Raw genomic sequence first — 23,647 nt, 5'->3', positions numbered from 1 at the left:
TTAGTTGAACTGGAACTAAATGAAGAAAAATACATGGAAAAAAAACGAACAATATAGTAAAGGATGATATATGTTAAAACAAATTTTGATAACATGAGAGAGAAAAAAAAAAGCAGACTGGGAAAGGATATACAAAGAGGAAACAACAGTAGAAGAGAAATGGAAAATTTTGACAAAAATTTATAAGGAAGGAGTGGAAAAGTGTGTTCCAAGACAAAAACAAGAAAAAGGATATGTAGAATGTTGGTACAACAAAAGATGTAGTGTGTTAAATGATGAAAGGGATAAAGCTTGGATGAAATGGAGGAAATCCAAAAAATCCAAAAAATGGAATATACTGGTTATTGAAATGAATATGTACAAGTGTGCAGAGAAGAAAAGAGAAAATACAAAAAGGATGTCATAGAAAAATGTAAAGATCAACCAAAACTATTTTATACATTTGTAAACAACAAACTGAAAAACAAACAAGAATTAGTGAAACTACAAGGAGGAATAGAATACATAGAGGAAATAGAAATGGCAGAAATTATGAACAAGTATTTTAAATCAGTGTTTACAAGGGAGAACATAAATCTTAGAGATGTCAAGTGGGAGGGGAAAGTCCCCCCTATAAAAAAGATAAAAGTAACAAGGAATGAAATAATGAATCACTTGAGTAATCTCAATGTTAGAAGATCACATGGTCCACATGAAATGGCAAACTGGATTTTGAGAGAATGCAGGAACAAACTAACAGACAAAATACATAGCCTAATAAGCAGTTCATCGAAGGAAGGAAAAGTTCCATAAGATTGGAAAAAAGCAAATATAGTACCAATATATAAAGGGGGAAACAAAGAAGACCCTACAAACTATAGAGCAGTCTCTCTTACAAGTACAGTAGCTAAAATTTGTGAAAGAATTATCAAAATTAGATGGGTAAAGCATTTGGAAAAAACAATGTACTAAATCCTAGGCAATTTGGATTTAGACAAAGATCATGTGTCATAAACTTGATGTGTTTCTATTCAAGACTAATAGATATAATACAGGAAAGAGATGGATGGGCTGATTGTGTCTTTCTAGACCTGAAAAAAGCTTTTGATAAGGTGCCACATAAGAAATTGCTAAAGATATTAGAAACTACAGGAGGAATACAGCGTACACTACTTAAGTGGATGGAAGACTTCTTGCATGAAAGGAAAATGAGAGTGGTGATAAGAGACAAACATTCCAATTGGGACGAGGTGATTAGTGGAGTTCCACAAGGAACAGTTTTGGCCCCAATAATGTTTGCTATATATATATTAGGAGGCGAATCAAGTAGAGAGGAAAAGGTAAAAGGTGCAGATGGAGATATGATAATGGAGGAGAAGGCAGTGAGAGGAAGGTGGGCAGAGTATTTTAGGGAGTTGCTAAATGTGAAGGAGGATAGGGAGGGAAAGGTAGTTCCAGTGGGAAGCGCTAAGAAAATGAGAGTGATGAGTGAGGAAAATTGAGGAGAAATAGGGAAGGATGAAGTGAAAGCAGCTGTTAAGATGATGAGAGCAGGTGCACCTGGTCTGGATGGATGCCATGCAGAATGTCTGAAGAAAGGAGGTACAGTGATGGTGGACTGGCTGGTGAGGTTGTTTAATGTTTGTTTAAGAGAGGGTAGAGTGCCGGAGGACTGGAGGAGTGCCTGTATAGTTCCGCTTTACAAGGGAAAGGGGGACAAGTGTGAGTGTAGTAGTTTCAGAGGGATCAGCTTGTTTAGTGTAGTTGGGAAGGCGTATGGGAGGGTCTTGATTGAGACGATTAGGAGAGGAACAGAGGGAGTAATTGGTGAGGAACAGTGCGGGTTTAGGACAGGTAGGGGTTGTGTAGATCAGATCTTTGTGGTAAGACAGATATGTGAGAAAGCTTTGTTTCCTCATCCCACCATTCACTACCCTTTCTTCTATTTCCCCCTGTCCTTCTTGTTCCACACACCATCCTTGCACACTTTATGACTCCCTCCTTGAACCATCCCCATTCCTCCTCCACACCCAGCTCTACTCTACCCTTTACTCCCTCCCACTCCTCCTTCAGCTTCTTTCCATACTCCTTCTCCTTTTCCTTCTCATTCAAAGAGTTCACTCTAAGAACCTCCCTACCTTTTGTCCCTTTCCTCTTCCTCCATCTATCCTCCACTCTCAACTTACCTTCCACCAAAAAAATATCTGATATTCCCCCACCCTCTCCCCTTAGCACATGTACATCCTTAACTCTTCCTATCATAATCCTATTTACCACTACATAATCCATTAGCGCTCTATCTACCACCCTTCCCTCCACCACCCTCTCCCATGTGTACTTATGCTTGACTTTCTTCCGAAACACTGTATTTGCTATCATCAACTCTCTTTCTAGACACATTTCCACCATCAACTCTCCACTATGATTCTTTCCTGGAACTCCACATTTCCCAACCACTCCATCGATTGGACCATTTCCCACCCTAGCATTAAGGTCTCCCAGTACTATCACATTGACATTTCTTCCTAAATCCTCTATGCACTCATTTAGATCTATCCAAAAGGCCTCCCTTTCTTCTACACTCTTCTCACTGCCAGGCCCATATGCACTTACAAAGACCCACATCTCCTTCCCCAGTTTCACCTTCATCCACATTATCCTTGAGGAAACCTCCTTCCACTCCACTACCCATTTACCTATCTCTTCACTTACTAGAATAGCCACACCCTTCCCTCCCTCGCCCTCTCTTCACTCCTGATAACCTTCCACTTACACTCCCAAACTTACACTCACCTTTCCCTTTCAACTTAGTTTCACTCAAAGCCAACACATCCATCTTTCTTCTCACAAACATACTACCTATCTCCTCCCTTTTACTCTCATCTGTACCACATCCACGCACATTAAAAGACCCAAACCTTAGGGTGCTGGTCCGAGGACTTCCAGCCCCTCTTATGCCTTCTCTTTTTCTTTTAGGAATGTCCCCTGTGGGGCTACAAGGAGAAGGATGCCTAGTCCCAATCCCCGTCCCTTTCTTCTCGCCTCTTACGATCCAAGTGGGAATACTTGGTGGCAGTATTCTTTTCCCCCACCACAGGGAATTCCCCCATCACAGAGAAGGAATACTCAGAGAAATGGTACAGGACAGCAACAAGGGGTTGGAGGACAGCATAACGGAGGGACAGTCGTAGTATAAAAGTGTCATCATTTCTCTATGAACAGAGTTTTCCTCTATCATAGACAAAATGATGTGTGGCTCTGGTCCGTAGGGGTGCCCCATATAGACCCTAAAGTATCAACTGCATGCTACTTTGCCACAATAACAAGCAGCCAATACCCCAGACGGGGTACATGAATTTAAAAACAGTCTAGATAACATGAGATATGGAGACGGGGCACCACAAGCATAGCTCCCATTCCCGTAAAATACAACTAGGTAAATACACATACACCGACACTGGAGCAAAGAAGAGAGAGAGGTGACCTATTGACCATCTACAGAATCATGAAAGGCACATAGAACTTGATAGAGAGGACTTACTTTACTGGGACAAGAGAAACATAAGAAAATAAATTAACATAGCTATAGAAGAGAACTGAAGAAAAACAGTTTTCCACATAGAGTTTTGGACACTTGGAACAAACTGGATAATGAAATAGTATGCACAAAAACCATTCATGAGTTTAAAAGCAAACTAGACACTGCGAGATACAATGGCGGGACACCATGAGCATAGCTCCCCTTCCCGCAAAATACAACTAGGTAAATACATATATATATATATATACATATATATATATATACATATATATACATGTATATATATCACAACTAACACCATACTCTGATGAAAGAAAGAGTTGAGTAAGTGAAACTATATATCTAAATTGCTAACTACAACCCTCTTTAGTACTATATAGTTTCGCTTACTCAACTCTTTCTCTCATCCGACTATGGTGTTAATTGTGATTTACAAATGTGTTACCAATATATATATATATATATATATACAGACGCTCCTCTACTTACGTTCATTCGTTTTACGTTTTTTCGATTTTACGTTTGAACTGACTATTTTTTTTTTTTAAAGTGAATTTCTTAGTTTAGCGCGCTCTCCGTAGTTCAAACGATACTTACGCATGACACTGCGTCCATTGTTTACATGGCACAAACGTTATAAGTATTTCCATGCGTATGTTAAGTTTACAGGTACGAATATTGCAGAGGACATTACACCATAAAACTCTACGGGAATGAAACATACAAAATCGGATTAACCGAACATTTCGGTTAATCAGACATTTCTAATCCTCCTTGGAGTTCGTATAAGTGGAAGTTTACTGTATTTTACAATGTTATGTGTATAATTAATGATTTAGGGGTGTTTTATAAGATACGGTAATAGAATTTACGGATGTATAGTACAGTATGAACGGTCATACATTACTAGAATGTACAGTAACAACTTACGTTCATTTTCAACTTACGTTCAGCCGTTCGGAACGTAACTAAAACGTAAGTTGAGGAGCATCTGTATATATATATATATATATATATATATATATATATGAAATAAACAATCTGGTTTTTACATTAACAAATTACTACTTGGGAAAATATAAGTTAAGATGCACAGCACAGCACCATGAGTTAATTACTATTCTGGCATCTTCAGGGTAGAGAATGACAAGATTTTACAATTACATTTACAGATAGATCTATAACAAGGAAAGGGGTCAACAAAATATTGGGGAATGGGAAGCTTAAAGTAAATAAAGCAGGTTAAACATGCCCACTATTCCAATCAATACATGTGCAAGTGTATATATTTTGTGTACATTTACCTAATTATAATAATTTATATAAGAAAGATGCTAAAATTAAGGGGTCCTTTTTCTTTTCCTCCAACTATCATGCATAGTTCTGAATTTGTTCATAGACCTTTGGCTATATCATTTTCTAAGCTATTCCAGGAGTCAGTGCATCTTTAGGGAAAATGGTAACTTAACAACCTTTGCACATGTGGCTTCTTCAATTTGTTCCAAAACCAACTCTCTCATTTCCCAGAGCAAGAGATCTTCTATGTCAATTTTGTTGATTCCCCTTGTATGAAATTGACAATTGCTGACACATCTATCAAAATAAACACCATATGAGGACAGAGCCTTTATTGGTACATTTTAATTGTTACAATTTTTTCAAGTACTTGAAAAAGCTGTCACAAGCTAAACATTGTACCAAAAGGTTCTGTCCTCACATGGTGTTGATTCCCATTAATAACCTGAATACTATACTACTCTTTATCTCCTTTTTTATGATGGATATATGCATTTACCTAATTGCATTTACCCAATTGTAATATAGAGGAAAGGAGTTATACTTGTGAGATCCTATCTCTTCTCGAACTATCATACCTAACTTGTTTATGGATTTAGCTTGGGCTATATCACATTCTATACTATTCCAGGAATTAATGCATCTGTATGAAAAATTTTATTTCTTGTCATCCTTGTTCCCACAACTTTGCTGTCACTTTGATTCATTCCATTTAATGCCCTGAATACTACTACCTTGTCACCTATTGCTCTTTTCCCATTTCAAAATGGTATACCAAGTGACAATCTCTGAACATTTTATCTGTACCTTAAAATACTTTGTATCATCATTAATACAGCAGGTAGTAGAAAACTATGCAAATAAATAGATAAATTACAAAGGATTACAAAGGCAGAGCATGCCAACAGGAGACTTTTGGTCCATAACTAGGTCAGATGTGAAAAAAATTAATAATGATAAAAAATATATATATATATATATAAATAATGAATAAAAAAATAAATAAATGCATAGGTATAGTTAAATAATAAACAGGTAAATAGTAAATAATAATTATTTGACATATAACTAATAATGAATATGAATCAAGCAAATAATAATAAACGGACAAACAATAACAAAAACAAATAAACAAATAATATAAAATAAATGGCAGTCATTACAGCATCTTGCTTAGGTGTTTATCTAAATGATTCTTAAAGCTTTGAACTGAACTACATTGCTCTGCCTCTGCAAGAAGCTTATTCCATTCATTACCTACAAGGTTGGCATTGTTTCTACCCACTTCCAAATTAAATCTATCCTGACAGTTTGAGACCACTGTTTCTTGTCTGATTCTCAGTGTGAAAATTTTGTCACTTTTGAAGTTGTCAATTCCCTTTAGAATCTTAAAAACCTATATCAAGTCACCTCTGAGTCAACCACTCAATCTGATGATATAGCTAATGCCATATGAATTTAAAACAAGATACAATAATCAAAGAATAAAAGACAGGACACCACAAGCATAACTTCCTGTATACTACTATTGGTAGTCATACAATTATTCAAATCATATTGATATTACCCTGCTGCTAATGCTGAGGCTGGAGCAATTTGTGCAAGGGGAAAAGCTAGTCTCTGAGGCAGCTGACAAAAGAGCCTTTCCTTGGGTCTTGATCGGCACTGCCTCACTTCACCATACAACTGAAACAAGAAGAAAAAAATATATATATGTATACATATATATATATATATATATATATATCAATCAATCAATCAAATCAGCCATCCTGAGTCCACTGCTGAACATATGCCTCCTTTGTAGCATTCCATGATTCACACGACCATACAATCCTCTGCCACGTCACTCCTGCAAACTTCTTGATCTCATCTCTCCACCTTCTGTCTGGTCTCCCTCTTCCATATTTCATATCTTGTGGCGTCCACTCAGTTACACACTTGCTCCATCGCTCATCAGTCGTTCGCACTAACTTACCTGCCCAATTCCACTTCCTCTCTTTTACTGCCTCCACAATATTTTTCACTCTAGTCTGTTCTCTCACCTAACTTGCTTTCTTTCGGTCTCTCAGTGTTATTCCTATCACTGATCTCTCCATTCTCCTCTGTGCAGTCCTTAGCTTTGTTTCCATTGCCTTCGTTAGTTTCCAAGTCTCACACCTGTAGATTATTGCTGGCAAAATTCACCGATTGTAAACTTTACATTACAAACATAAAGGTAGAGAGCCTCGCAGGATTTCATTATACTTACCAAATACTTTCCAACCAATTGTAATGTGTCTTTTTATTTCATTATCAAGATCTTCCATCACTTTCACCATTTCCCTATATAATTATACTCCTCAACTTCTTCAAGACTCTCACCATCAATTACAATCTCTTTACTTTGAACTTTCGTGTTGAACATTACTTTGGATTTAATCTTACTCATTTTTAAACCTACTTTGAGACTTTCCTTGTTTAGATCACTCGGCAGATCTTGCAAGTCTTCTGCTTTTTCTGAAATAAGAATATTGTCATCCGCAAATCTTAGGTGGTTCAAATATTCGCCATTAATTTTTAAACCTTTCTTTTCCCAACTCAATCTTCTGAAAATATCTTCCAAACAAAGCTGCAAATAGTTTGGATGAAATTGTATCGCCTTGCTGTGCTCCTTTCTCAATCTTGATCTTTTCTGTATCCTTATGTAGTCAAACTATAGCTGTACCTTTTGCATAAATCTTTTCTAAAACTTTTATGATCTGTTTGTTTGTACCCTGCTTGCGTAGCGAGTTTAGTACTGCTACTTGTTCTACCGAGTCAAAGGCCTTCTTGTAATCTACAAAAGCTAAACACAGAGGTATATTATATTCTGTCATTTTCTCAATTAGTTGGTTTATTGCCTGCAAATGGTCTCAAGTTGAATATCCACTCCTAAACCCTGCCTGTTCTCTCGGTTGGTTTCCATAAAAAACTTGACTTAGTCTATTTGTAAGGATCTTGGGGAATATTTTATATACATTTGATAGCAAGCTAATCAGTCAATAGTTACTAAGGTCTATCTGGTCTCCTTTTTTATGAAGCAAAATCACTATAGCATTGCACCACACATCAGGAATGCTTTCTTAATGTAAGCACTGGGTGTACAACTCAGCTAATTTAATATGAACTAATTTACTTGTGTCTTTCAACAGATCTATCAATATACCATCTTCCAAGGTGCTTTTCCTCATTTCATAGTTTTTAGAGGAAATTCTACTTCTTCCTTTGTAATCTCTAGTACACTACTAATGTCTACACATGAATTTACTGACTCAACTACGGTCTTCGACAAGTAAAGCTCTTGGTAAAATTCTTCTACTCTTTTAACCATTCTGTCCCTACATTTAATGATTTCTCCATTTCTATCTTTCAAACATATCATTTGCTGTCTTCCTAAGGCATGTCTGCGCTCGGTCACTTTAATACTTTTACCTTTCCGAATAGCTTCCTCTATTTCATCCATGTTTCTCTTTTTTTTCTTTGATCTCTGCCTTTTGTTGATAAGCTTGTTTAGTTCTACTCTATTTTGTCTCTCTTGCTTTTAATCTGCATGGTGCTTCTTTTAATTAGGTCATTTGTAACTTTGGAGTATTTCTTTTCTCTAATGTTTTTTGTACTTCCTACTTTCTCTGCCGATTCCCTAATGATATTCACCAAATTCAAATTAATATTTTCTACACTGTCCTCATTAGTTCTTAGAACTTCGAATCTATTTTTAGTTTCTAATTGAAATTTCTTATTATTATCCTTAACCTCTTCACTCCGGGGCACATCGCCCGACGTGCGATTTTGCATCTGGCTGTTCAACTTATACATGGATGGGGTGGTGCAAGAGGTGAATGCTAGGGTAGTGGGTCAGGGATTGGAGATGGTTAAAGAAAATGGAGAAAAGTGGGAGGTGAGCCAGCTGTTGTTTGCGGACGACACTGCGCTTGTGGCAGGGTCAGAGGAGGGATTGAGGAAGCTGGTGGTAGAGTTTGGGAGAGTATGTGATAGAAGAAAGCTAAAGATAAATGAGGGTAAAAGTAAGGTGATGAGATGTACAAGGGGTGAAAGTGGCAGTAGACTGGAAGTGAACATTAAGGGAGAGCGACTGGAGGAAGTGGATAGTTTTAGATACTTGGGTGCAAGTGTAGCAGGAAAAGGTGGAGTGAAGGTGGAGGTAGAATGTAGATTGAGAGAAGCGAGTAAATGCCTTGGTGGGTTAAAGAGTGTAATGAGGAATAGACATTTGGGAATGGATGTGAAGAGGAGACTGTATGAAGGAGTGATTGTGCCAACAGCACTGTATGGGGCAGAAACGTGGAACATAAGAGAAGAAGAGAGAAGGAGTTTGAATGTGTTTGAGATGAGGTGTCTGAGAAGTATGGTGGGGGTTACTAGGCTGGATAGAGTGAGAAATGAGGAGGTGAGGAGGAGAACAGGGGTGAAAAAGGATTTGGGAGATAGGGTTGATGAAAGAATATTAGGATGGTTTGGACACATGGAAAGAATGAGTGAAGAAAGACTAGTAAAAGAGGTATGGAAGGCAGATGTGGAGGGGGTGAACATGAGGGGACGTCCTAGGATGAGGTGGATGGATGGGGTGAAGGGGGCTTTGGGGAAGAGGGGAATGTCTGTTGAGGAAGGAAGGAAGAGGACGGAAGACAGAGGTGAGTGGAGAATGGTTGTATATGGATGATGTTGTGATTGCATGAGGAGGAATGGGCGGGGTGGGGGGGGTAGTATGTGTGAGTAAATTTTGACGCAGCCCGAAGGGATTTCTCCCCGTCCTCTCCTTATATGCAAGGGGGGACGGAGAGGGGGGGTCGCCGATTAAATGAAGCGGCCTTGCTGTGGATGTGCTGTGTCTTGCGACACTGCTTCTGACCCAGGGCGGTGGGCAGGGTGCAGGGATGACCCGTCATCCAGGAGGTGCTCAGATGAGAGGGAGGGTGGGAGGGGTGTGGAGTGTATTTAGGGATGAAATGGGTGGGAGTGTTTTTATGCCTTTCCCTTTTTGGCTACCTCCCTTGGAAGGGGGAAAAAGCCTTGGTATATGTATGTATGTATGTAATAATCGCATTATAAAAAATAAAGTCAGTGCTCAATCATTCGTTCTCTTTCACCCGTGAATTTTGATAACCATAGAAAATATGATGAAGCCAGTTTAGAGAGAATGGAGGTTACGTAGGTATGACTACAATAAATATAATCAAGACGCCGACATCGGCATCATCGCATACCCTCTTGATCCTCATGTCGCCTACGTAGGCATCACCGTATGGAAGTAGTTAACCTTTGCAAGGCTGATTTTCTTTCTTAAAATTAGTTTTATTTCTCTTGGCTCTGAAATTGAATTTAGCTGTGCAACCTACCATTCTATGGTCGCTACCTATGTTGACTTTATCTATCATGGTAACATTGCTAACACTTTTGCTCTCATTTCCTAATATGAAGTCTATTTCGTTCTTGGTTGTTCCATTTGGACATCTCCATGTCCATTTACGACCTACACGCTTTTAGAAGAAAGTGTTCATTATTCTCATGTTGTAGTTCTCTGCAAAATTTACTAACATCTCGCCTCTCTCATTTCTTTCACCTATTTCTAACTTCCCAATGCATGTCTCATCTCCCATCTTCTTCCCCATTTTAGCATTAAAGTCTCCTATTACCAACGTGTACTTACTTTTTTCTTGATCCATTACCTGACTTAAATCATCATAGAACAACTCAATATCATCGTCTGAACTCTGTGAAGTTGGTGCACAAACCTGAACTATTTTTAGAGTGTACCTTTTACACAGCCTAATCACAATTCAAGCTACCCTGTCTGACAAACTACTGAATTTGACTATGTTATCAGCAACCTCTCAGTTTATCAAGAATCCTATTCCACTAGATCTTTCTTTGTCCTTACCTCTATAGTAGAACAGGTGGTGACCATCTTGTAATTGTATCAGCTTTTCTTCCGCTCTTCGGACTTCACTCAATCCTACAATGTCCCACTTGATGTTGTCTAGTTCTTCCATTAACCTCTTCACTCTGGGGCACATCGCACGTCTGGCAGCATTAGCTGCCCAACGTGCGATGTTGCGTCATAATAATCGCATTATAAAAAATAAAGTCAGTGCTCAATTGTTCGTTCTCTTTCACCCGTGTATTTTGATAACCATAGAAAATTGATGAAGCCAGTTTAGAGAGAATGGAAATTACGTAGGTACGACTACAATAAATATAATCAAGATGGCGACATCAGCATCATCGAGTACCCACTTGCTCCTCATGCCGCCTACATAGGCGTCACCATATGGAAGTGGTTAAACTCTCCAGCCTGTGGTCTTCTGAGAGGCTTCTTACATTATAAATATTGATCTTCATTTTCTTCATGTTGTTTAATGTCCAAGACTTGGATCTGCTTGGACAATGCTTACTCACATTCAGTGGCACACTGCCTGTAAGCACACAAGGTAATGTGGTTGGACCTTTAGGAGACGATGATCCAACAGGAACACCCGGTTTTGTTTTGGCTGTGCTATTCATGGTTGATATGAAGGGTGTTTTTGGCAGTAATCTCACCTCCGTGCCAACTGGTTTCTGGTGAGATATTTCTCTGGTGTCACCTTATTCATTACTAGACCACCCATGACCCGTTGGGTCAAATAAAATTTTAAATGATATGTTGTTATAAGAAGTGAAATGCAGAAGATTGTGACATCATGTTGTCGTTGCTTGGAACACTACTCATATGATTTATACAGTTTGTAATATTTTAATAAACTCATTATGCCTCATAGATGCTAATTCAGGAGTTGGCTATACTTTTAAATACTGAATATGAAAATTTTAAATATAAATGGTCAGAAAATATTTAATTGGAAAATTGGAAATTAAAAAATTGGCAAATTGGAAAATTAGCAGTTGTGATGTCACATGGTCAGCGCTGGGGTTCCTTGGGACCCATTGAGTGGATATTGTGACGTTATGTCTCTTCTTCTGATTGGCTGGTCCTCAGTCATGACATCATATCTCTTCTTCTGATTGGCTGGTCCTCAGTCGTGACATCATATCTCTTCTTCTGATTGGCTGGTCCTCAGTCGTGACAACATATCTCTTCTTCTGATTGGCTGGTCCTCAGTCGTGATGTCATATCTCTTCTTCTTCTTCTGTAGACGGTTTCAAGCAAGATAACAAACAAGATGATCAGAATTTTAGAAGTATATAGATATTCGGTGAAGCCCTATATCTATAGGGCACCCAATGGTCCATGCCGTCGTCATGACGGTACCTCATATATCTATGAGGAATTTCCCTGTTTGCCATCAGGGACGAGCCAGTTAGCAGTGGGTCCTGCGACTGTGTGTGTGAGCTGCTCTTTGTCTGATCTTTCCCACAAAACCTGTTTGATATGGGTGACCCCGTAAAGATTTCCTCTCTATTGACTTAGCTTTTGTAGTCATAAGATTCTCAAGCCTATCCACTACGTCAAGGTATCAACTCTTGGATAGTATATATATATATATATATATATATATATATATATAAATATATATATATATATACATATATATATATATATATATAAATATATATATATATATACATATATACAGTATATATACTGCCACCTTTTCTACACAAGAGCTTGAGTTATGAGAGCTTATGTATAGTAAAAATTAAATAATTCAAACATATTTTCCCCCATCATAAATATTGGGAATTAAATGACACAAATATATAACATTGTACTATGTAGCAAACTTTAAACTACTATCACCAGCACTATTACTAGCAGGATACTTAGTAACTATGGCACTTGTATGGTATCACACATTAATACATAATAATGTTAATAATGCAGAACACCACACTTAACACTGCCAAATTTAAAAATATATAATTTGGAAAAATGCAACATTTCTGTATATACATTTAGTGGTGCCAGCTACTGGCCAGTATGCATCTACCTAATGGTGTTTATTGACATGTTGTATACAGAGTTGAAGTTTGTGCTCATGAAATCTCATCTCTTTGCCTACATTGATCAAACTGTGCCTTAAATTCATTTACATTGTTGGCCAGGATTATATTTCAATTAAATCTATTTCACAAATCTATGCATTTATATGGAAAGCTATACTTTCCAACATCTTTAAAGCAATCTTCTTTCTTTCAACTCTTCACTATAACCTCTTGTTGATCTTTCATCCCACAGTAGATCCTCGCTGTCCCTTTTTTCTATACCTTTATTTTTTTTTCTGATCAAAAGATCATTTTCATATCACCTATCTCTCTTTTTGCTCTTACAATGTGGGGAGTCCTAGGTTTCTCAGTCATTCTTCATATGTTTGGTCATTTAGCCTTAGGATTATTTTGGTTGCTCTTTTATATTCTCTCTTATCTTTTTTATGGCATAGTGATCAAATCACTACAGCATATTCAAGTCTGGGATGAATAAAACTTCACTTTTCTTTTTCATCATGTCTTCACCCATGTAATGAAATGCCATTCTCATATTCTTCAGCAATTTGCAAGTCTCCAGTAATTCTCTTTATATGACTTTCTGGCAACAGACCATTCTGATTAAAAATATCTAATTTTTTTCCACCTTTGCCTTTATTACCCCATTTGATGGTATTGGCTGCATGTTAGTGTGGGGTTATAAGCTGTTCAGTAGCATGCTTCTGATACTTTCAGGTCTATATGGGGCACCCCTATTGACCAGAGTCACACATCATTTTGTCTATGATGGAGGAAATCTCTATTCAGAGTATTGATGACACTTCATTATACTGCTACTGTCCCTCCATTATGTTGTATCACTTCTCTGAATATTAATTTCCTTTTTTTTTTGCCTAACCTTGTAGGGGGGGGGGAAGAATACTGCCAACCACTTGAGTCGTAAAAGGTGACAAAAACAGGATGGGGATAGGACTAGGCATCCTTCTCTCTGTAGTCCCAAAGGGAACATTCCTAAAAAAGCAAAGGCATACGAGGGTCTGGGAAGAGTTTTCTAACCAGTACCCTAAGGTTTGGGTCTTTTAATGTGTGTGGATGTGGTACAGATGAGATAGGCAGCATATTTGTGAGAAGAAAGATGAATGTCTTGGCATTGAGTGAAACTAAGTTGAAAGGGAGGGGTGAGTTTGAGTTTGGGAGTAGTTGGGAGGGTGTCAGGAGTGAAGAGAGGATGAGGGAGAGATGGGGTGGCTATACTATTAAGTGAAGAGATAGGTGAACATGTGGAGTGGAAGGAAGTTTCTTCAAGGTTTTTGTGGATGAAGGTGAAACTGGGGAGATGTGGATTTTGTAAGTGCATATGGACCTGGTAGTGAGAAGAATGTAGACAAAAGGGAGGCTTTTTGGATAGATTTAAATGACTGCATAGAGGGTTTAGAGAGAAATGTCAATGTAGTGGTATTGGGAGATCTTAATGCTAGGGTAGAAAAGGAACCAACAGATGGAGTGGTTGGGAAGTGTGGAGTTCCAGGAAAAAAAATCATGGTAGAGAGTTGATGGTAAAGATGTGTCTAGAAAGACAGTTGATGATAGCAAATACAGTGTTTAGGAAGAAAGTCAAGCATATGTACACATGGGAGAGGGTGGTAGACAGGGCATTAATGGACTACATAGTGGTAACCAGGAGAATAGTAGGAAGTTTTGGGTGTGCGAGTACATGTTCTCAGGGGAGAGAGTGTGGGAATATCAGATCTTTTTTGGAAAGCAAGTTGAGAGTGAAGGATAAATGGAGAAAGAGGAAAAGGACAAAAAGTAGGGAGGTGCTTGGAGTAAACTGCTTAAATGCAAAAGAAAAGGAGAAATACAAGAAGAAGCTCAGAGATAGGTGGGAGGGAGTGAAGGATAGAGTAGAACTCGGAGTGGAGGAGGAATGGGGATGGTTCAAGGAGGGAGTCACATGGTGTGCAAAGATGGTGAGTGGAACAAGGAGGATGGGAGGAAATAGAAGGAAGGGTAATGAGTGGTGGGATAATGAAACAAAGAAGGTTGTAGAAGAGAAGAAACAAGCATTCACAGATTGGTTACAAAATAGGATGACTCATATGAGAGGTACAAATAAGAGAAAAGAACTAAAGCATAAGATAAAGGAGGTAAAGAGGAGAGCAGATATGAAATGGGGTAAGAGTATGACAGAAAATTTTGAAAGTAATAAAAAGATGTTTTGGAGAGAAATTAATGGAGGAAGAGGAGGCAAATCAAGTAGAGAAGAAAAGGTAAAAGGTGCAGGTGGAGAGATGCTAATCAAAGAAATGGCAGTAAGAGGAAGATAGGCTGAGTATTTTAGGGAGTTGCTCAATGTGAAGGCAGATAGGGAGGGAAATAGTTGCTGTGGGAAGCACTAAGAAAATGACAGTGAAAATAAACTAGAAACTAAAAAAATGAAGAACAATGGTAAGCACAGATTTCAGTCAACAGAAGGCCCTAATCATTGAGTACAAATACCTTAAATGAACCATATTTGACTATACCTCCACAACATGATGCCCAACAATTAAGATAATAAGGAAGCAGGAGGTTATCACTGTGTGCAAACTAGTCATATAAATCACACTTGATTATGCTTCCACCTCATGGTACTCAATAATCAAGATAAGTAAAAACACCTTACAAACAACACAAAATAAAATAATAGGAATAATAATTGGATGCACTAAAACAATCCTGAGAGAACATCTATATTTGGAAACTAAAATCCTTCACACAGAGCAGTACATTGTTCTATGTAAGATCCCTCAATCCCACCAATCTCTCACACCATATCACAAATGCACAAAACAACTAAACCCAACAAAAAATAACCACAGCAACTTACTACACAAACACCTACAACAATCTTTTGTATACAGACGCTCCTCTACTTACGTTCATTCGTTTTACGTTTTTTCGATTTTACGTTTGAACTGACTGTAAAAAAATTGTAAAAAAAAATTTGAGTGAATTTTTTAGTTTAGCGCGCTCTCCGTAGTTCAAATAATACTTACGCATGATGCTGCGTCCATGGCACAAACGACAGACTGAACGTGCCTTGCCTCCTCCTCCTCCTCCACCATCTCAATTTATGTTGCTTGAATTTAATTTATTTGAAATTAATGTTACAGTAAACTCGCACTTATCCGAATGTGTTTTAACCAAATAATCGCATTAACCGAACATTTTCTCAATACGGGAGCCATCGCTTCAACCGAACGTATTTGGATCTCAACCGAATATTCAAACACCCCGCCGCCTCTTCCGCCACCCCCGCGAGCTTCACTAAGTGCTCACACGGTGGCAGTACACTCCATGTTTACACCCGATTGTCTGTTTATACTCTATAGAATATGTTTATGAACTATTATAAGCATTTCCATGTGAATGTAAAGTTTACAGGTACGAATATTGCAGCCGACATTACCGCATAAAACTCCACGGGAACGAAACATACAAAGTAGGATTAACCAAACATTTCGGATAATCGGACATTTCTAATCCCCCTTGGAGTTCGGATAAGTGGAAGTTTACTGTATTTTACAATGTTATGTGTATAATTAATGATTTAGGGGTGTTTTATAAGATACGGTAATAGAATTTACGGATGTATAGTACAGTATGAACGGTCATACATTACTAGAATGTGCATTAACAACTTACGTTCGGCCGTTCGGAACGTAACTAAAACGTAAGTTGAGGAGCGTCTGTACACATTTAGATCACACGCCAAGCACTCTGCTGACACAAATCCCATACTCCCCCAGACTCACCCATCTGAGAAATCCATATGAACACAAGTAAGAATCACAATGGCACACTAATGTTCAGGCCATCTCCCCCACACCAATATAATTTAAATAATGTCAACACAGAAAAGACCTTGCCACAGACACAAATTGCCCCAGATGCAACAGCCACACAGAATACCCAGCCTTCATCCATCCCACACCAATTTCCCTTTCATCTTAGCTCCTAATGGATGGAGGGTCATCCCTGCCCCCTGCCCAGGTCAGATGCAATGCAGCAAGACACAGCATCTACATAGCAGGACCCGACTACCTAAGCTGGTTTACCCCCACTGCTTCATTTACATGTCAATCCTCCCTCCTTGTCCCCTCATGTGTAGAGAAGACAAGAAAAAATACTTTTGGGTCACATCAATTTATCATCCATTCACAACCATTCTCTATTCACACTTATCTCTTGCCCTCTCCTTTCCCTGCTCCACAGACATTCCCCTTTTACCCATACCCCCTCCCACTCCATCAATCCATCTTATTCTTGGTCTTCCCCTTAAATTCACTCAACCTCTGCATTCCACACTTTTTTGATAGTCTCTTCACTCATTCTTTCCATGCTCTTTCAAAACATACACAAAGTAAAGCATTGAAAGTTACAACCTAAACCACCCCAATAGGACACCTGCACAGAAACCAAAATCAACCTCATAGAATATTATATGAAAACACTCAAGCCTCTTGCAGTTTATCATATCACACAAATGCTATCAATTGAAGCAGCTTACTATGCAAACATTCAATGACCTACCACCTGTGCCACAAAATACCTCCATACAAAAAAATATTCACACCCAGATCACAAAAGAGGTATATAAGCCCCACAGAAGAATCCTTCTCAAGAGACATAAGAATCACATTAGCATGCTTGCATCCAGTTCTAAGACAGTACCAACACAAAATAGGCCTAGCCACAGAACCAAACTGTCCTTTATATAACTATCCCTCTGATGATACTGAACACCTCTCCTTATACTGCCCTACCCTAGCCATACCTAGACAATAACACAATATTTCTTCCTTGAGCAGCCATGGGTCTCCTCCAAGAGAGACATGGAGCAATAGATTGATTGATTAAATGGGAACCCATATAAGGGGATGAATGGTGCACACATATGCTAGCTGGATAGCAACATCATTGATTGATGTGTCCAAGCTTCATCTTGATATGGATTCAAATTGTACCTAGGTATGGTAAACTGTTCCTAGGTTTAGGAGGCCTCTTTGTTCCATTCATGGGAAGGTGTCATGGAGTGGGTCAAGAGGGCTTCAGATTTGGAAGTACTGCTATTCCTTGTTTTGTTGGCTCTTTTGTTACACTTCTGACTCATTTAGGGGTGGCTCTCCACCCAGATGAGGACTATGGGGCTACTTTTAAGACATTTTTCTTGCCTCCTCCCTGTGTAGTATGAATGCAGTGGATCCTAAAAAGGGCTGCTTACTCATGAAGGCTGCTGTTGAGTTGTACTATCCCCTCAGTACAATTGCATCCATAACTGGACCTGCATCATCTATTGTGTAAATTTTGATAAGGGGCTTCAGTGTTTTTTTTTTAGAAGTGCTTCAATGTAATAGATATTTTTCTTGGTGGAAATCAATATCAGAAAATGTTGCTAAAAGCTATGCAGAAACGAACTTGGGTCAACTCCTTTAGATGCCATCTTTGTTTTGATAGATTCAGAGATTGGAGACGATGACAGTGAGAGCCTGATGACCTCTAGAATCACAGGCACTTCTGCCTCTACCAAAACAAAGATGGCATCTCAAGTAGTCAAAGTGGCTATGTTTCTTTGTTTATAGCTTTAGTAACTTTTTCTATTATTGGTTTCTGCCAAGAATAATGTGTAAGTTATGTATTATAATTTATAAAAATTATTTGAATTCTAATTGCTATATTGCATAGGTGTGCACTCCTGAAAATTTACCTGTGCTTCCTGACATTCATCTCCTGCCCCCATTATCATGCACCATCAATAAACAAATGGATTTGTGATGGGAAGAACAGACTAGCTGTTAGATAATTAGAAGAAATTTTAGACAAATTCAGTATATTGTCAGGTTTAGTCACTGCTTCACACTTACCATCAACTTCCTTTGTAGGAGTTGATCTCAGTAAGGCAACACAAGATGATGAAGTAGTATTTAGTCTTCCTCCAAGAAATAATCTCTGGAGGAAGTTCTAACTCCCACCCCATCATTTTCAAATTAAACAATACTGTTACCATTATTTGTCTGTAATGATTCCTTGTTGAAAATGACCGCTTCCTTTAAAGTGAAAAATTTCAAGGGAATAACATAAAAAATTATCACTATAAGTGTTCTTTCTATACAGATGCATACACTGAGTGAGCTTAAGCTGTTTACTGGAGAGGTTCCTGCCGTGGGGGCTGGGCACCACAGTGGGAGGGTTGAGGCTTGCCTTGGCTGACGTTCTGTGGAGAATCTTTAAGAAGACTGATATTGGAACTGAAACCCAGCAACTTTAACTTTAACAATCACATTTACAATTTACCTATTTTCAAATACATAGGAGGTTAAGAGAAACATTTCTTTTAAGGCTCCCGTCTATCAACCAATTTTGAGTGCAGTATCATAAAATACACTTCAACATTTATCAGTCATGATATAATGAATGATAATAAAGTTCAAGACTATTTCTCTAATGAATATTAAACTATAAAATAAGCCTAAGCTACATGTCTCATCATGAGAGCCTGAAGTCGCAAAAATTTCTGGGTTTTTTGTTTCTGTATGGTAAAAGCAATTCCCAATAATCTCAACTATGTCATGCATATGCCCAAATAGTCCTACCTAAACTTGCATTTCTTTTAACAATCCAAAGAACTTACTAATGCATATGAATTTTAACCTTTCTGAGAGTAACTTTATGAATGAAAGTGCATGAATCCGCCTCAACTCTATTCGGCTCATATGTTAAGTTAATAATCCTCTCTATGATATTTAGATTCCAACGATTATCCACCTTTAATACGAAGTTGTATCAACCTTGAAGGAGTGCCCTGTTGGAGACAAAATAAAAAGCTAGTTCTTTGTCCTTCTCCTATTTCAATTCTACCTTCTTAATCTCTGGTATTCATATTTACGGTAATGTATTTTCTTGTTATCAATCAATCAATGTTATTACAAGTAGAGAAATCACTGAAAAACATTTTGAAAATAGGCGAAATAAACTTCCATAAAACAATAACCTGTACCAAACCGCTACCGATGGGTTGACAAGAGGTTTCAGACGACTGACAAAATTGATGACAAAATTAGCCTTAATGTTTGTGTGGCTTACCTCCCTGAAGTGTAACTTCTGTAGTAGATGGTGTCGTCCCTGACTGACGTTACAGTGAGATCGAGAAGGGTGCCTGAGGCCTGACATAATTGGAAAAGAGGTAACGCTTAAGCGCTACCTTTACATTGCTCTCCCTCTTCGTGTGTTTTGATGCCAACAGCTGATTGAACTCATCTATGGCGTCTCTTTTGTATTATGAATATCTTATTCTAGTTTCCTTTATAAATTCCATACAGACTAGATAAAAATCAATGAGAACTTCGTATTTGTATTGTCAAATATCGGAAGAAGTTTTGCAAGCCCCTATATGACATCGACTTCAACTACATGAGTAACATGTCTTTTTAGTTGATGACTATATATATATATATAATAAGAAACTTATAAACTGATAATAATGATACTGACAGGCTGGCAAAAGTATTGAGTATATGAAATAATTATTACAGCGTTAGTGATAGCTTGGTTGCGCATATATGTTTTCAATTTTTCTCATTCACATGTAATGCCATCTGTTGGGCAAGTTTGTCAGTGGTGGTAACTAGTAAGGCAAAATGAGTGCCAAGCCTGACATGAATCGTCGAGGTAAATTGGGTCCCTAGTTAGTATTTCGCAATGAAAATTATTATGAATATGTGCGTAGATGCTGAATATTCCCATGTCTTTTCAGTGGCTGCAGTAGCCAAGAAGAAACGCTCAAAAAAACCCAAGAACAAGGGCCAGGCTCCGAAGTCGCGAGAGGGCAATGACAACAACACATCAAACAGGGGAAGGTAAGTGTGAAATATATATTAAGTGTAGTAAATTATGACAGCATTTGTGTGAGCAATGATAAGAATGCCAGAGGAATACAAGAAAAAGTTGATTTAACATCGGTGCGATCGTTTCGAGTTTACCGAGCGTGGCATGTTTGAACCATAGTGGATTTCGAAACTGTACATATTACCACTTCTTTTATGGATGTGATTTTTATGTATGGATGGAGAGCAGGTTGAATTATTCCTATAGGTAGGATAAACAACGGAAGATTAACAATTTATTACTAAAAGCTCGCTTCACGGACATGTTTTTAATGACTGGAATGACATGGTATGATTGCTTACCATTAAACAGTGAAGTTATGTTTACATTTCATCATCTCATAATTATTTGATAAAAAAGGTTTCTGTATTATTCCAAAGTTTTATTAGTGTCATTAATGGCAGATTAGGTAGCGTTTTCTATCTGGGTTTTACAAGGTGAACTTGGGTAACTTAGATTATCATTATGCTATAGCCTATACAGTAATTGCCAATAATGTTATTGTTAAGCTAAACAATTAGTCATTTTCAATTATATATTAGAAGTTCTGAATACCTTTACTTTAGCTGCATATAGCTGTTTAGGTAACATGTAGAATTTGAAAATTAAAACTACTTCAAATGCTATATCAAATTACAGAGAACTGGAAATTTCTGCACTGTAGTTGTATCCCATATTTTCAAGAAAGCTTACCCTTATTTATCACAGAAGACTATATGACTATATTTTGTTATTGATAATTGGTGCATTTCTCCCATGAGAACTGTCATGTCCAAGGTGGCATCATAGAGGTGGTAGAGAAGAAGTTTAAGAAAGGTTACTGAAAAGACTACATGAACACCATAGTGAAATTTAAACCTTTCAACTCAAAATCTATATTTGACATGTTTTCTGTAAAATTTCTGCAACAGTAGTTAAAAGAAAAGAAAAAAAACATTAATATTTGCTAGGATTTTCAATTTTTTATTATTCCCAATGGTGATACTGATCCACTAAAGGTGCTGAGCTACATTGTTGGCAAAAAATATGGCGCACCATGTATTGTTTATATTCCTAGTGGGTCAAGAAAATGCCTTTATTCTCACCTAGAAAGCCCTTGTCGGATTCTCATGGCCGCAGACCAGGCGGATCAAGCCCTAAGTACTCGGTACCGTACTTGATACCCTTACTGGTTGCAACAGTGTATGGTTTAATTGGTAATAGTAGTCGGTGGGCATTATGATCAGGCTGATGCTGCCCATGAAAATTTGACTTGTATTGAAGATGTTAAGAAAAAAATAACACTAAAGTATACTCAGCAAGTAGGTTGCCAGCTCAAAAGCTAAAATTGGTGTAATCATAGCATTGAATAAAAAATGGATGAGGAGCATTTGGCAAGAGGCACTTAGCTGTGACTTAAATTATATTTGGCTATTGTTGATAGTCATGGAAAGAAAGTCATTGATACTTGTTGGATTTGAAACCTGGCCCCTTATATGTGGAAGCAGATCAGAACCAGTATGCTACAGCAGTAGCATAACATAGTTTTAAAATGATGTGTGATCTTCTTGCAGAAGACCCCCCCCCCCAAACTGACAACAACCTCTGGTTAGGACCATAAATTGCTTTGAGAAGAGATATTGTGTTGTATCTGGGTATTGTTAATGTGGATTATAGTATAGAGACTGATGTCATCTTAACCGTATCAAGATAACATGTGATGTTTGTGGCATGAGGAAAGTAGAAGATTATTGAAATGAAAGACCTGAAACACAAGATCCTAAGGAGGTACATGAAAAACTTCATAGAGAGACTGAATGTTTAGTTGCAAATGTTAAAATATAAACCATTTATCCATGGTAACAAAGGTGTCAAGACTAATTAAGCACAAATGTTACAGTGACATCCTCAACTCATAGTTATTTTTCTATCTATAATCAGAATGTAATATTTGAAATATGTTTCTTTAGGAAAAGAGTTAATTTGTCATTTAGACCCAGGACTTGCTCATGCAGTACCAATTTTTGGGTGTTAAGAATTTGTGACGTAATAGGTATGTGCTCTTTAAGAAAGAAACATAATTAAGTTTAAGAGATTATAGTAGAAATAATTGGTAATAATCTTAAGATTCTCCATATTGAGTGGTGGCCACCTCCTTATAAGGGAGAAAGGGTCTTTTGATATATATATTGTTTTATGTATAGATGTATATTTAATGGTACTTCATATAGTTTTGCATTCAAAACACGTGTTTCAGCTGGATAAGATTTCTAGGCAAAAATTGAAACAAAATGTGCCAAGGGTATCATGGAGTTAAATTTATTTATCAGGAACTACCTAGGGTAGTGGTTGGCAAGCTGTACAGCTAGAAGAGCTTTTTTTCTGGATTAGGAAAGATTTCTACAAATGATAAGTGATACCTACAGATCTTTTCTGAATATATATATATTATATGTATATATATATAATATTTATATATATATATATATGTGTGTGTGTATATATATGTATATGTATATATATGTATATATATATATGTATATATATGTATATATATGTATATATATATATGTATATATATGTATATATATATATATATGTATATATATGTATATATATATATATATATATATATATATATATATATATATATATATGTGTTGAGACATTGTGACAGTTTTGAGGAAGGAGGAAGAGAAAGACACGGGTCTCGGGCCGAGTTTATTCCTGACCGGTTTTGCTTTCTGCTTCTTCAACATTCCTCGGAAGAAGCTGTAAGCAAAACCAGTCAGGAATAAACTCGGCCCTAGACCCATGTCTTTCTCTTCCTCCTTCCTCAAATATATATATGTATATATGATTTTGCTTGGAATGTTTTTACAAATTTACAGTATATGTCTTCATTTTGATGGAATAATTACTTTGTAAGAAGTTTCTGGAGCCACAAAAGTGGCTTGAAAGAGC

The 23,647-nt window shown here is 37.4% G+C and overlaps 1 protein-coding gene across 4 annotated transcripts in view; it reads right to left on the bottom strand.

The window, feature by feature from the left end:
* The window catches only part of LOC143018969 (uncharacterized), a 132,449-nt gene extending 112,255 nt beyond the window's left edge, over window positions 1-20,194 (bottom strand). Inside the window, exons 1-2 of one of the 4 annotated variants that reach the window (XM_076174629.1) lie at window positions 19,904-20,194; window positions 6,384-6,502 (exon numbers count right to left, since the gene is read on the bottom strand). In XM_076174629.1, coding sequence (XP_076030744.1) covers window positions 6,384-6,502; window positions 19,904-19,990 — 206 coding nt within the window. In that variant the 5' untranslated portion in view covers window positions 19,991-20,194. The remainder of the gene's footprint in view (window positions 1-6,383; window positions 6,503-19,903) is intronic. The other 3 variants (XM_076174630.1, XM_076174627.1, XM_076174628.1) reach the window with 3 other exon arrangements.
* Window positions 20,195-23,647: the final 3,453 nt, after the last annotated feature.

The sequence above is a fragment of the Oratosquilla oratoria genome, chromosome 36, assembly GCF_046742065.1.
Source record: "Oratosquilla oratoria isolate Oo_2021 chromosome 36, ASM4674206v1, whole genome shotgun sequence".
Lineage (NCBI taxonomy): Eukaryota > Metazoa > Arthropoda > Malacostraca > Stomatopoda > Squillidae > Oratosquilla > Oratosquilla oratoria.
The sequence above is the reverse complement of the archived record's forward strand: the minus strand, read 5'-3'. Positions and strand labels throughout refer to the sequence as shown.